At 44.5% G+C, this 14,871-nt stretch overlaps 1 protein-coding gene across 9 annotated transcripts in view; it reads right to left on the minus strand.

Moving 5' to 3' along the window:
- The window catches only part of BIN1 (bridging integrator 1), a 95,247-nt gene that overhangs the window by 51,758 nt on the left and 28,618 nt on the right, over positions 1-14,871 (minus strand). For all 9 annotated transcript variants that reach the window (XM_051622842.1, XM_051622843.1, XM_051622838.1 and 6 more), the window contains exon 2: positions 3,254-3,334. In XM_051622842.1, the coding sequence (XP_051478802.1) occupies positions 3,254-3,334 (81 nt within the window). The remainder of the gene's footprint in view (positions 1-3,253; positions 3,335-14,871) is intronic.

The following is a 14,871-nucleotide window of genomic DNA, read 5'->3' on the forward strand; positions in this document are numbered from 1 at the left end:
AGCTATAATATGAAGAACAGTATGTACAGCAAGATGCATTTTTAAAAATAGAAGTGCTATGCTTGGGAGGCTGAAAGAACCCTCTCACCATAGACCTAATGAACCACCTATTACTTATAGTTCTGTTAAATTAAAACACAAGAGTTGTTTAGTGTCTTTTTGTGCTTTTGTGTTTTGTTAGGAGGTTATTTATAATACCTTTCACTAAGCACCAAATAAGTATGTGATTTTTCCATAGAACTGGTTTTTGGTAGTGGACAGGTTACCTAAAGCTCTTTTTTCCACATCTTCAAAATAAATTATTTCATCCTAACACAAGACTGTAACCCCTTCTTTATATAACCTCCCTGGTTTTGCAGTTCTGATCAGAAGGATTTATATTATCAACAGGGATGTTCTATATCTGAAGGGCACAGGTTCTGGATCACATTCATACAGGGCTGAAAGAGCAGACTGTGGAACTATAAAGGTGGGGCAAGAGAAGTATTGAAACCACAGCTCCAAGTAAGCCCCCCCTCAGCAGAACTTTAGAGCTGTTAAGACACAAAACGTACAACTGGTGAGAAGCTCCCATCCTGGGGTAATAGGCAAGCTGATAAACTTGTTTTGCTACATAGGGCTGAAATGGAAACCTCTGGGCACAAAGGGTCATGGACAGAAAGTCTGTCTCCAAGATACGGACTGTAATGGTCCACAGCCAAACCTATGCTGCAAGAGTGAAGATTCAAGTCCACGCTGCCTGCACTACAGGCTGAGGCCCTGCTGAACACTGTAAGGGGCATGGGCAGAAATTGATGCAGCCCATGCCAGCAGCAGCACATCTCTCATTAATTTGGTGAAAAACACTGTAAATAAACCCAGAACTTCCACAATAGTGACAGCTCATGAAGGGTATTAAAACTCAGCTGCTCTTCTAGGCAGAAACACAATATGGTGTCAGAGGTGAGGACTGCCACCAGCCTCCCACTCTGTCTCTCCAGTGAGAATTTCAAATGCAAGGGAAGAGAAGCCAAAGACTGGCACCTTTGCAGCAGGCCTCTTGCTCCTAGGTCTGCAAAGACAATTTCTAGGAGAGACCCTTGTACTGGTACCTGAAAACAAGTGACAATGGGAAAGGGAAGGAAAGGAAATCTTTCAGATGAACTTTTTGGGAGGTTAATTGCCAAAGATAATCTGTCATGAGGGAGTAATAATACTACAGCAAGTTGTGCTGCTTGGCAAGCCTTCAAGAGAAGAAGGCAAGCCCCGTGGCCCTGCAGAAGACTGATAATGACCAGCTGATTTGTCTGAGCTTAAAAGCTCCTACCATTCAGAGGCCTCAGAGTAGTGCTTTTATATGTCCACTCAGCCACTATTTGAAAGAACCACAAGATGACTTAGCTGAAAATGACCTGCTCTCCATTCATTGACAGTCCACATACACACATCAGACTGGCCCAACACAGTCATTACAGTCAGAGGAGCCTCTAATCAAGTGGCAAACAAGGCCACTGCCTGGTCACACCCCAGCCAGTTCCAGAGGAGAGCTGAACTGCCACAAGCCTGCAACAAAAAATCAGCTTTCCTCCAGACTACAGCAGACTTTGTAAGGAAATGCCATAGAAATCTCACACATAACTGTACTACATACAGATATCATATATATAAGAATAAAAACAAGTGTGTATTTGTACATATAGTTGAAGTTTTTCCCCACTTGGCTTGGCATCACAATTAATTCCTCAGCCCTGGCTATCTTAACCATTCTACTAAAGCACATTTATGGCTTGTCCTGTAAAACAGGCATTGTTTGCCCTTATTTTAGTAATAGGGAAACTGAGGGTCAAAATAAAACTGGAAGACCCCAAGCAGACAATGCGGACCAGCCTCAAGTTACTTTGATAATTTAGTTAATGGCCTGGCCCTGCAAGACAGGAAAAGACATTTAGCTTCTCAGTGCACCACTGGAACTCATCATGGCTTTGGAAAATGAAAAGCCATCCCAGACAGTCAGATCCAGAAGCTTGGATTTGAGTTTTTCAGTATTTCTCCTTTAAAACGGCTATTTCCTGATGGCCAATACTTAAAAATTATATGGAAAACTCACACCTGGTAACGTCATATTGTCAGAGAGAAGCCAAACTATTCCTCTGTGTACAAGAGAATATCACTGGTGGACATGCTATAGAGATGTTGCATGAACTTCTGGAACAACAGCTACTATCGCTGCCAAGAGAATGAGCTTTAGTCTTCAGGAATCTGCAGTCAGCTCCAGTTAGACATAAATCAAAGACAGACTGAAAGATTTTCATTATATTCAGTCATGGCAAATCCCCTCTCAGCTGGTTTTGCAACACATATCCACATCTGCTGAGTCTTAACGTGATGCAGCTGCTACTAAAAGCTCCAGAAAAAAGGTCCTCAATATGTCAGAACACGAAGGGGCTAAAATATTTTTCTTCAGCACCATCCAAGCTTTGGCTTGACATGCATTTCCCACCATGAAGCAGAAACAACACTTCCCTTAACACCAAGAACTATGATGTTAATGCCCCGAGGTAACCAATGTTTTCCCCTCCTCTGGGTGGCTAAAAATTTCAGATTAAAGAAAAAGCCAAACTCAAACCGAGTTCAAGACACACACTGATGCTGTTTTAGTAGGAGGGTGGGGGGAAATTGCTACACCATTAAATATTTTTGTGGCTAAAACACAGCACTGAAGCAGGCACGTGAAAGAATAATGACTCAGGCCTGACACTATGATTGTGCAAGGATGAAGAAGAATTTAGATTCAGATCTTAGCCAGGAAACAATGATCCCTTTTCATCATTTGCTTTTGTCTCTTTTGCCCTCCACTGCACATAGGAAACTGAATCTGACTTCTTCCATTTTATTTTTATTTGTATTCTGTTTCCTAACCAACCCATATTTCAGAGACACAATGTTGCTCTTACGTTTCTACTTCCAGCCCAGCAGGAAAAACTAAGTTACAAAGTAGCTGCAACCTGCAGGAAATGTTACGGTTGTGCTACTTCTTTTCCTAAACTTGGGTCTAGAGGATTATTTTTCAGCACACACTCTCTCTGACTCCACCACAGGGACACTGGAAGACTCAGCGTAATTTCTCATTAGTGAACAGCTACAAGTTGTGGGTCACTTCAATAGGCCTCTGGCCCCATTTAACTTGGTGGTCTTTAATTGCATATCGCAAAGGATTACTGAAAGCTAATACTATAAAACCCAGGCTGTAATTACGTATCCCCAATTATCTTACCAGCTGCTTGTTGAAGTTCTGGACACACTGCTCAAACTGCTCATCTTTTGTTTCATCTGCTTTACCAAGTTTCTGAAGGACCTGCAGAAACAGAGGGGAAAGGTAAGAGGCTTCAAGACATAGGCAAGTGAACAGTTTCAAGATTTTATTCACAAAGTAGTCAGTTTAAAAGTCTCCCTTATTCTTCTACTCAGAATTTCTGGAATATTTATCCACACAGTCATAGCTTGAGAAGGGGCTCACAGATGAACCAGGATTAACTCAGTCCTCTCATAATTTGCTGTACCACAGAGCATGATAGAACGTTGTCCTTCACTGATATAAAACTTCTTGCAGACAAGGCAATAACAACCTAGTTGTTGGTCTCCTGAACAGCAAGAAACAAGCCATATCCCTATATCACTAACATGCCTTGTGTTGTGTGGTTTCACTTATCCTGACCTAACACTAGTCTCTGGTCCAGACAGGGTGAGGTTTTCTGCTTCCAGAAGAGCTGGACTGTCCTCAAACACAGAAAGCCACGCAGAGACCTCCTCACAGAGAGAAGGTGGCTGGAGCAGTGAAAGTCCCACCTTCTTTGCGCATTTTCTCACTATGCACGTGCTTGGCAGGAGCTGGCTCTTGAGAGCAACCGGGGACCTTACACCACAAGTCTACATGACGCTCAGTCTAAATGTCAGGTCTGTGAGTGCCAGCAGCCAGCCCAGTTCCTCTCAGTGCTTCCATGCACAGCTCCCCACAGTCGGTAAAACAAAATCCTTATCAGACTACTTCCCTTATCAAGCTTCTCTCTTAATGAGCTCTCCATGCAGCTAAGTGGATTGCTCCCAGGCTTTGAACAAAGCAATTCATTTTCTGGGCAAGAAGGTAGATCCACCACAAGAGAAAAGTCACATAAAAGAGAACAAAAGGGACATGCAGAATAAAAACGGGGCCTAGAGAACAGCAAAATAGTAAGAATTAGACAAAAAACAGATACCAACTGGAGAGAAATACACCCCAAGAAGTCACCAGCCTGGCCTTGACACAGGCCTGCAAGACACCTGCTGAACAGGTGAAAGAGATAGAAAAGAGCAGTGCCCACAGCTTATCTTGGTTACAGCCTTGAGCACTGGGGAAAAAAAAAAAAAAAAACCACCACACCACTGAGTAATTGAAATCACAATATTAATATATTAATGAGCCACTTTCATACTAAAATTCACACCCACAGGGCTGGAAGGGCTCCCACTAACAACAAGCCCTTTATTCTTAGAGCAGGCATAGGGCAATTCATGAGCATTGCCACTTTAAATGGAAGTGAGGAATTAGGTGATCATTTGTGTGTGCCAGTGTGTCCAGAGCCAATGAGCATCCGTGAGCCCCACGGTACCGGCTTGCGACACAGTGAGAGAATAATGTTAAGAGAGAAAGTTCTTTCTCACACTTTTGGGACTAAAAGTAGCCCTTGCATTTCAGGAAACTGAGCTTGCTTTGTGGAATTCCACCCTGCTCCCTTTTCTGTGCAGAACTAGATATTAAGGCAAATATCTCGGCTCTGTGTGGATTGGCTTCTTGCACATCGGGTGATAGACCCTGCTTTCAGGACAATAAATCCAACTGCCAATTAACTTCTTGGCCTACTCTCAGCTTTTTACACAGCCAAGGTAGAGGACATTTGTGTTATGTCTATTTGCCTAATCTCAGTTCCCCTCTCCCCCATACAAGCATGCATATTCTCAGCTCACCCCTGACCACAATAGCTTACTCTAAAGCTCAATATGATAAATGAGTGCAGTCATTCAGGACTTGGCTCATAAATCCCCCTATTTAGGCTGGGATTGAATGTCCAGGAGACACTCACTGGTTTTTCATTCTCCCTCTGTTCCACAGCCTCTTTTCACCTCCAGGATCACTGAGGTATTCAAGTGTCAGCAAAAGGGTGGGAAGGACATAGATGAAGACTGACTTCTTTGTCACCAAGAGCTGAACCAAAAACCTCCAGAGCTAGAACATAAGCAACAGCAGCAAACACTCTGGCTACAAGTGCCTAACATGCTGGGTAAACCCATCTATGCAGCAGGAAGTAGAAAGCAGGAGTATTCCCTTCTTCCTCTTGGCACAGAAAAGCTCGTCTGTGAGCAGAAGCAGCAACACTGGTTGGACAGGCAGAGTCCTGTACACCAGCCACTGGTGCCTCCTTTGCTCATCTGTTCCAGTGAAGGGAACACATGTCACAGCAACACTGCTGCTGAGGCTACACATTTCTCTGAAGTGCCAGCAGGAGATAAGGATTCAGGGTGGCCTCATCTTTCTCATCAGTAGGTGTAGTGAGCCTCTTTCAGAAAGGATGCTGCTCAAAGGCCCTGTGTACAGCTGTCCTCCCCTAGGCTACTAGATCTAGGGAGCACAGAATTCCCACCTGCTGAGTGATTTCCTAGATGTCCAAAGAGCACTGTAGCACCCATCACTGACAAGTATGCAAGCTGCAAATTCCAAAGTAGAATGATGCTCCCAACATGCAGATCAATAGAATTGTCTGGATTACAAAAGAGCTTATTATGGGGCAATTAATCTGTCCAACTAGTGAGAAGACTCAAATGTTTTGGGGCCTGGAGGCAAGGGAAGGAGACTATTTAACTGGGAGGAATCTGGGTCACTGGGGTCAAAGGTTTGGAGCAGCCTCAGTGCCTCCTGGTGTGAAACACTGAACAGCACCCACAGACTATTAATTGTGGTGGCTGTGTGCTTGCTCCCCACATGTCTGAGAATTTAATCTGCAGCTCCACTGCTCCTCTGGAGACAAGCACACCAAATCAGGCGTCATCCAGCCAGCTAAGAAGATCTACTTCCACTGAGGTGCTCTGCACATGTTCTGCAAAACACCAGGCACTGGAAAGGGCCCCAACTCACAGCCTCTCTCTAAGGAAAAAACTCCTACTACACCAGCAATGCTCAGATGAGAAGGAGCTCTCAGTGTGGGGGGAGAAGGTATCAAGAAGCCCTGCACTTTGCCACAGTGGTGACACTGGGCAGGTGAAACAAAGGACTCAGGAATGCTAGCAGAGGAACAAGGCAAGGAAAACAAAACCAGTTACAAGAGATTGTGAGAAGTGAATCCTTGGCTATACCAAAAAACCTGCTCTTGCTTCCTCGGCTCTTCCCCCATCTGGTAGGTGAAGGCTTGTGCTCTCACACCTGCTAACCCTATAGGCAGGTCCCAGCCATACAGCCCACTCTGATCCCTTTATTACTTGCTGTGACACAGCAGAGAAACATCCCCAGGCTGCAGCAGGGCAGGGGTTACCATTCCCCCTCAAAACCAGACCTACCCCATACAAACAGCCCAGAGGTCAAACCCTAAGGTCATTTGAGCAGCATAAAATTACACCTCCACAAGGCTGGCCCTCAAGCCTGCTCCCAGCTCTACCATCAAAAGCCACACAGGCAGGCTGCACTAACAAATCCCCTGAACCAGTCTGGGATGGAGCAGATGGCCCTGGGTGCGCTGCTGACTGCAGGCATGTCTGTGCTCACTGCTAATAACCTGTGAGCTCACAGGGCGACTCCCCTCCCCAGGCTGGTACGTGCTGTCATAGGTCAGGCTATTCCGGGTGAGCCACAGCAGCTCCCTCCCTTCCCCTGCAATGGTCTTTAATCCTCCAGCTTGCTGCAAAGCCAGATAAAGTTTGGATGGAAACTTCAGGCTCTTTGATTGCTATTAATGGAGCAGATTTACCCAAGTAAGAGTCAGGACTCTGCTGCAGCTCCCAGACCTCTGGGCAGATCAGAGATGGTGTGATCCGTCAGCTGTTGTCTGGAGGCAAACCACCCTGGGCAGCAGGCATGGATCTGGCATTTCAAAGATTAAGAAGCAACCATGGCTAAGCTCCTTGGTCTGCCCTTGGCCTGAGAAGTCCTGGCCCTGCATAAGAATAGGGCCCATTTCAAGACAGTCCAAGCTAGGGTGAAGGAGGAAATATTTTGTATGAATCCCACAAAACACTGAGTGGGATGCATTTCAGAGGGCATTCCTGCAATGCTGTGAATTCCAGTCCTGGCTCCTGATGGATTCACTGTGACAGGATGGAGATGTCATCCCAGCCAATGTTTTTGGCCTCAGGCACCAGGTATATTTGAACATTTAAACACCATTTTCCAGTGTTGCTCAGAAACCAGGTTTCTTCCAACAATTAGCTAAATCTGCAGGTGCTCTTCACTTCTCATAAACTAGGACTACAGGCACCTGACCAAGTACTGCAACATCTCCCAGCAGACCAAATTCCACCCATGGAGCCTCAGTTTTCCCTGCATTTCAATAAAAGAAACGAGGAGGTTCAGAGTTTGTCCAAAGTTTTAAAAACATTTTAAGATTCCAGGAGAAAATGTTATTAACTAATAAATGTTTTGTCACATTCCTCTCATATCATAGATGTATTTGTAATCTGCTGTTGCAGGCAGAAATATTTGCAGGAAGCTTTGAATTTATATGCTTTGAGAAGTGAGATAACACAGGGAAATCTGGAAGATTTTATCAGAGATCTGGCATTCTGCTAGCAATGGTCAGAGAAGTAAAGTCAGGAAATACCCTCTAAAACCAGCAACTTTTACTAGGAAAATAGAAAGCTTACTAGGGGAAATCCAAGTTGCAGGTTTTTCTGAAAAGCAAGATGGTAAAATTCACAGAATGACTGAATGTAACCTATCCACCACAGGTTTGTAGGATTCAAAAGGACCAATCTCATCTGGCTGCAGTTTACCCTCTTTTTCCAGGTGAAGGTGAGAAAGCATTCCCAAAGGGCAAATCCCTGCCTTGCTTAGCACAGGGTCCCCCTATGCTCTGCTTTGAGCACTGAGCATGAAGGACGTGGAGATCTGGAGATCAGCTCTGTGATCACCTAACTCTCTAGAACAGCAACCACAATTAAAGACAAACACTTGCTGATAGTGTAACAGCTGCATGAAGCAGTATCAGACCAACTAAAATGCAGTTCTGCTTTGCTCCAAGAAACAACTCTAACAGATTAATGTTTACACTTTATAACAGAGAAATATTCGCCAGCTGCTTAATGCACTCACAGTTCTCACTCAGCACCTTCCTTTGCTCTCTTCTATATTATCAATACCACAAAAAGCCCTGAGTATCCAAATATTCTCAGCAAACACCATGTAGACACCTCATGTGAAGCAGTAACCCAATAAAACTCTCACTTCTCATGTCATATGTGTCACCTAGGCCAAAGAACAGTTTAGAGAATGCTGGTAGTAAGTGGAAAGTAAAAAATAAAGGCAGCTTGTGGATCCCAAACTGAGATAAACCTGCATCAGAAACATCCAAATTCAGGGTAGTCTGGCCCTGGTGAAGGGAAAGTCATTAAGCCCACAGACAGAAGAAACAACTTGAGCTCTGCAGGTCCACATCTTACTCCCCACTGTATCAGAGAAAGGGATGTGATTACATCTTAAGAGATCTGAGCCTAATGCTCCTAAAACACTCCATGATCTGACCCCTCCAGCTCCAGTGCATTATCTCCAACTACCAGCATATGCTGTGACTAATTTTTAATTAAAACAAATTGGCATATGCCAACGGGTCAACTAGCAACAGAACAAATAAGTCTTCGGTCTCAGGCTGCTGCCTATTCTTCCATGGAAGAAGTTGAGAAAAGAAAATATTGTCCAAGTTGGATGGAAAGCAAAAGCCACATAACTTAATAAGGTACAAACAAAGTTTCATAAGCTTTTATAAGCTTGATTCCTTCTGTGCCCAAATTAAGCGTGGCTTGCTCAATGAGGCAGATTTCTGCTCATGGAATAATTTTAGCTTTGCACTCAGATATGGGGGAATAAAGCACGAGCAGGAGTCCTGCTCCCCCTCTGACCCTCTCTAGCCGCAGGGCACATCCTCCTGCCCTACACGCCGGCCTCTAGGCTGGTTGCGGGGACAGTCTGGCTTTCCTCATGCAAGCCTGGCACAATTAAGTCTTTCTTTAAAACAACTGGACAAAGGAGGATGGGGGTGGAGAAGAAGAAACTCGAAAGATATTAACACTTCGTTTTAAATTGAGGAAACTATCCCTGTGGCTAAGCAATCAGCAAGACCCTTGGATCACCGGAAGATGGGAAAGGGCCACGTCACACTTGGTGCAGAGTGGTTCATTCTTGTTTGCTTTTTATTTGCTGACAAGGTTCAATAGATCCTGCAAAGACAGGACATTGCCTCAGTCACTGGGTGAACCCTAGGAAACCAGGGTGCAATATGGCAGACTTCCTGTATGACCTGGAAAATCCATGTCCAACATCACATTCATCCAGCTGTAAAGAGGAGTGTTAGTTCAGCATGTCATTGAATCTATCACTGGCACCCCAGCTTGCAGTTGGGAAAGAGGAAACGGGAGATGACTGGTTCTGAGTGCTCAGCTCAAGATACATCAAGCTTGATTTTCACAGGTGTCCCTCTAACTAAAACACACGAGTCTGCATGCTTAGCCATATTCTAAAATCCAATCTGGGATTCTAAAATCCAATTGGGAAAAAACCCCAAACTCCTAGAAATATAACTTTCTGGTTATATTACAGCATTGAAGTCTCGGAACATCCCTCAAAAATATGCTAACAGTGAAGAATTTGAATTGCATGGATATCCTTTGTTAATGCAAGACTTTTTTAAAAAGTTAGACAAGCATCTCAAGTGTGATTTAAGCTGCACTGATCCCACACTACAGAGGGGATGGACCCTGTAAGGCTCTTCCAAAGCTAGTCTCCTCAAATCCTGAAGGTGACAGCAACAGAAGTTCAATCACTTTGTCTCCCAACAAATAGCAGCTGCTACGCTTGATCCAAACTCACAGGCCTTCCTTGAAGCAACCGAGGGCTACAAGCCTGTAGTGATGGCCCTATGGGGACAAGCTATTCCTAATTGCATCCTGGGCTTCACTTGAGACCTCAAGGAAATCCAAAGTTACTGCACTCAGTTTCTCCCCATGGGGTGAGGCAACTAGTATCCACCATGAACAAACGCAAAGACTCAGCTAGCTCCCACACTGAAACATCTCAAACATGTAAAAACATGTTAATCAATATTACTACAAGAAGGATATCCCTTCTGTATTGGCATTCTCTGTGCTGTAAAATGTATTTATGTTACTTCACAATATTCACCATGAAGACTAATTGGAGCAAGCCTGTGAATCTTTTGTTCTTAAGATGCTTCCTCCTGTGCTCGGCTCCCTTTGGGAACACTTTTCTCAAGTTACAGGCTATTGAATAAGGGATTCACATCACCCATAGTACTGCTTATCAAACAGTACATCATTATTCATTGTACTTCACTATTGAGTGTCCTAAGACACTCAAAATTGTGTTTACTTGTGAGTAAACACAACAAGAACTGGCCCAACCCTCAGACTTGTTTGGCCTAGGACAGGAAGCAAGGGGATGATGGCCTCTTGTGTCTACCCCACAGCCTAAAGATAAGGAATGTCAACCAGGGGGGCAGCAAAATTACCAACTGTGCCCAAGCGTCCAGAGATTCACATTCCTCCCATACTGTGAGTCTAGCAGACTTCAGGCTGTTCCTGCACCTGGATCTGGCTTCCATGCTATGCTAGGAGAACTGTTGTCTTGCTTTGCAAATCAAAATTGCCATGCCTATGGACGTGTGCCCAAGATGAATTGCCCTCTTGAACACAAGAGAAGAATCCCAGTTCATCTTCTGTGCTAGGCCAGGGTGATTGTCATTACTCAGGTTACCTCTTCTAATGTTTCTACTGCTCTCAGCATCTGCAATAGTATCTTTTGACTCCACTCTCTGTCTCAGCAAGATCACCACCTTTAAGAACCAGCATAAAGACCCTCTTTCCTTCTGGAGTAGAACCTGCCATGGGCTCTCCTTCAGCCAGTTCTCACCCTACTGACAGTACTCGGTTCTTTCTGAGGGAGGTACTAAGCACTTTGCTTTCAATTTCCACCCTGGGATCAAATAACTTTTCTAAACTGGGCTTTGACATTTCCCTGCCTTAATTCCACTCACTCTGGGAAACCTCCAGTACCTGGATCTCCTAACACTGTCTCTAACTATAGCATATTGTCAACAAATAAACTAAAGGAAGAAAGTAGGAAGGAAAGAAAAGGAGCAGCACAGGACAGGCTAGAAGCTTCATACCAGGCTGGCAAAATCTTCTTTGCAAAATTCTTTCCTCTCAGAGAACAGAGTCTGTTGAGGATCAACACCTCCTGAGCAGAGCATTTTCCTCCAAAAGTTGAATTTTCCATATTCAGAAAGGTAAGGTATGAAGACTTCAGAGGATGGGAAGAATAATTTTGCCAACCTCATTCTGCTCCCTCCTCCTTCACAACAGGAGAGTAATTCCAGAAACACCATTCTTGAATACTTATCCAGGTTGGAGGTTTCTCCTCCACCACCAAAACCTATGATATTCTGCCTATGTAGCCTTCTCACATTGTCTACAAGACAGGCAAAATGCTGTTTTGCAATTTCAAGTCACATTTTTTAGATGATTAAGTGTAACAGCTCCAAAGATCAAGGACTCAGGCTGAGGTTCTGTGTGTAGGTTCTCATCTGACCTATTTTAAGGCAAAAACACGTATGCTACAAGAGCTGGTTACTGTGTGGGTGTCCACCTTGCTCAAGTGTTTTACATGCACATATATTCACTATACAATATTCCCATACACAGCTCTTGTATATTTCTGGGTAACTCAACCAAGACTTTAGGACCCTAAGCAATCTAATCACTAAATGACAGCTAACAGAAAATGCTGGAGAAGAGTTACCTGTAGTAACTCACTCATACACATATTATCATATGAATTTAGTCTGTCCACAGACTATACCAGCTGCAATGAAGAAGGCTTGTCAGGATTTAACAACACTGATGAACTCAGGAAAGGTTAAGCAAACTGTTACAAAGGCAAAGGCATAATATTCAAAGTACATAACACAGGATCACAGAATCTTAGGGGTTGGAAGGGACCTTGAAAGATCATCTAGTCCAACCCCCCTGCCAGGCAGGGTCACATTGCTGGCTCATGGTCATCCTCCTGTCCACCAGGACCCCCAGGTGCCTTTCTCCTACACTGCTCTCCAGCAGGTCAGCCCCCAACCTGTACTGGTACATGGGGTTGTTCTTCCCCAGATGGAACACTCTACACTTGCCCTTGTTGAACTTCATCAAGTTTCTCACTGCCCAACTCTCAAGCCTGTCCAGGTCTTGCTGAATGGCAGCACAGCCTTCTGGTGTGTCAGCCACTCCTCCCAGTTTAATGTCATCAGCAAACTTGCTGAGGGCACATTCTGTTCCCTCATCCAGGTCGTTGGTGAAGATATTGAATAGTACTGGTCCCACTACCAACCCCTGAGGGACACCACTAGCCACAGAGCTCCAACTAGATTCTGTCCCATTGACCACAACTGACTTCTTTCAACCAGTTCATGATCCACCTCACTACCTGATCATCAAGACCACACTTCCCCAGTTTATCTATGAGGATGCTGTGGGAGACAGTGTCAAATGCTTTACTGAAATCAAGATAAACCACATCTACTGCCCTACAATCATGTATCCACCTAATTACTTCCTCATAAAAGGCTATAAGGTTGGTCAAACACGACTTCCCCTTGGTAAAACCATGTTGACTGCTCTTAATGACCTCCTCATCCTTGATATGCCTAGACATAGTGCCAAGAACAAGTTGTTCCATCACCTTTCCAGGGATGGAGGTAAGGCTGACTGGTCTATAGTGACCCAGGTCCTCCTTCTTGCCCTTCTTGTAGATTGGAGACATTTGCTATCCTCCAGTCCTCAGGCACCTCTGCTGTTGCCCACGACTTACCAAAGATGATGGAGAGTGGCCTAGCAATGACCTCTACCAGCTCCCTCAGCACCCACGGGTGCATTCCATCTGGACCCATCGATTTAAGGATGTCCACATTGCTTAACTGATCCCTAACCCAATCCTCACCTACCAAAGCAAACTCTTCCTTCATCCTGACTTCTTCTGGGACTTTAGGGATCTGGGACTCCTGGAGAGAATATGCAGCAGTACAGACAGAGGCAGAGAAGGCATTCAGTACCTCTGCCTTCTTTATATCCTATGTCACCAGGGCACCCACCTCATTCAGCAACAGGCCTATACTGCAGACATGTGGACATGAGCTGTCCCTCCCAAAGGAGAAGCAATAGGCACACTGAGGAAACTTGGTCGCTATAAATTAATTGGAAGGCAGAGTGTGTCTGCTAAAAGACTGCTTTCATTTCTGAATGTAAGCACCATACATTCATCAGCATTAAAAACAGGTCCATGAAAAAATTTTAAAATGCTGAAAAAGATTTCAAGGAGAGCATTAAGGGAAGTACGTGGCCACTGTGAAATGGCCCAGAACATCTCCTTAATCTGATGGGGTGTGGAACAAAAAAAAAAAAGTTTCCCATTCCATCTTTCTCCAAGAAAGGCAGTACCAACCCATCACTCATCTCTACAGCTGTCACATGGAATACCTAGGGACTTGGGTACTATCCCAGAAGTAGCTACTGAAATAAGATCCCTCAGATCAGCAGAGCTCTGAACCTTTCATTCACAGGAGTGCTGATGGACTGACTCCTCTGTTTCACCCATACCTGCACACCGTGCCCCACAAAATCCCTAACACAGGCAGCCAGGATTGCTGATTACAGCACCAGTGCAGCTGCAAGCTTGGGCTGCTTTGCACCATCCCTCATTGTACACAACCTCAAGGCAAGGGGCCTTTCTTGTTCCAGATTTGTTTGATTACAGTGGGATCCCCACCCTGGGGTTTTATCCTTCAGAACGGCTACAGTACTTCTGCATTAGCACACCAACAAGAATTAATCTGGACAACATGTCTGGCTTAACAAAGGCCTGAAGGGTTGCAAAGCACATGGAACTGAAAATCCCCAAGTCTCCTACAGACAAAAGATGCAGCTCACTCGACAAATATCAAGTGATAATGCAAAACATTGCCAGCATTGCTTACGTAAGTGTAGTTGCACAAACTTTAAGAGCAGGGTGTGAGGGAAGTGAAAACAGAGGAAAAGGAATGGTAGAAGAAAAACCTTTCCAGCAAATCTTTTCCCACTCATCACAGGTAGCCAATTGCTCCTAACAAGGATCTCAGAAGCGAGGTGAGGCAGATGCAGACTGCTGATGTGACAGAGCAGTTCTAAAGGGCTTTATGCAGTCAAGTCTCTCTGCCTTGACCGTACATTTGCACCTTCATTTTAGACAAAAAAGAGCCATACCCAGGAGGTTTCCTTCCCTATAATGGATGGCTCAAATCACTTTCCTAATCTAGTATTTTTCTGAAATGGTTTCACCTGGTTTACACAGACAGCCTCTCTGGACACTATTTGCCATCAGACCTTTCTGCCTAAGAATACTTAGCACTGTCAGAAGTCACAGGTGAACTCTCCAGAAACATATGGCCAATAAGTCGTTCATGATGTTCACAAAGAGTTGAGTTCCACCAGATTCCATAGTCCATTTTTCATAGTAATGCCAGGAGAACTTAGGTGCAAATCCTTCATCCATCTAGTGTCTAGTCCTCTGGGCCAAGTTTAAAAGGCAGTTATTTCTATTTAGGTCATATGACCTGCTAC

The sequence above is a fragment of the Apus apus genome, chromosome 6 (assembly GCF_020740795.1).
Source record: "Apus apus isolate bApuApu2 chromosome 6, bApuApu2.pri.cur, whole genome shotgun sequence".
Taxonomy (NCBI): domain Eukaryota; kingdom Metazoa; phylum Chordata; class Aves; order Apodiformes; family Apodidae; genus Apus; species Apus apus.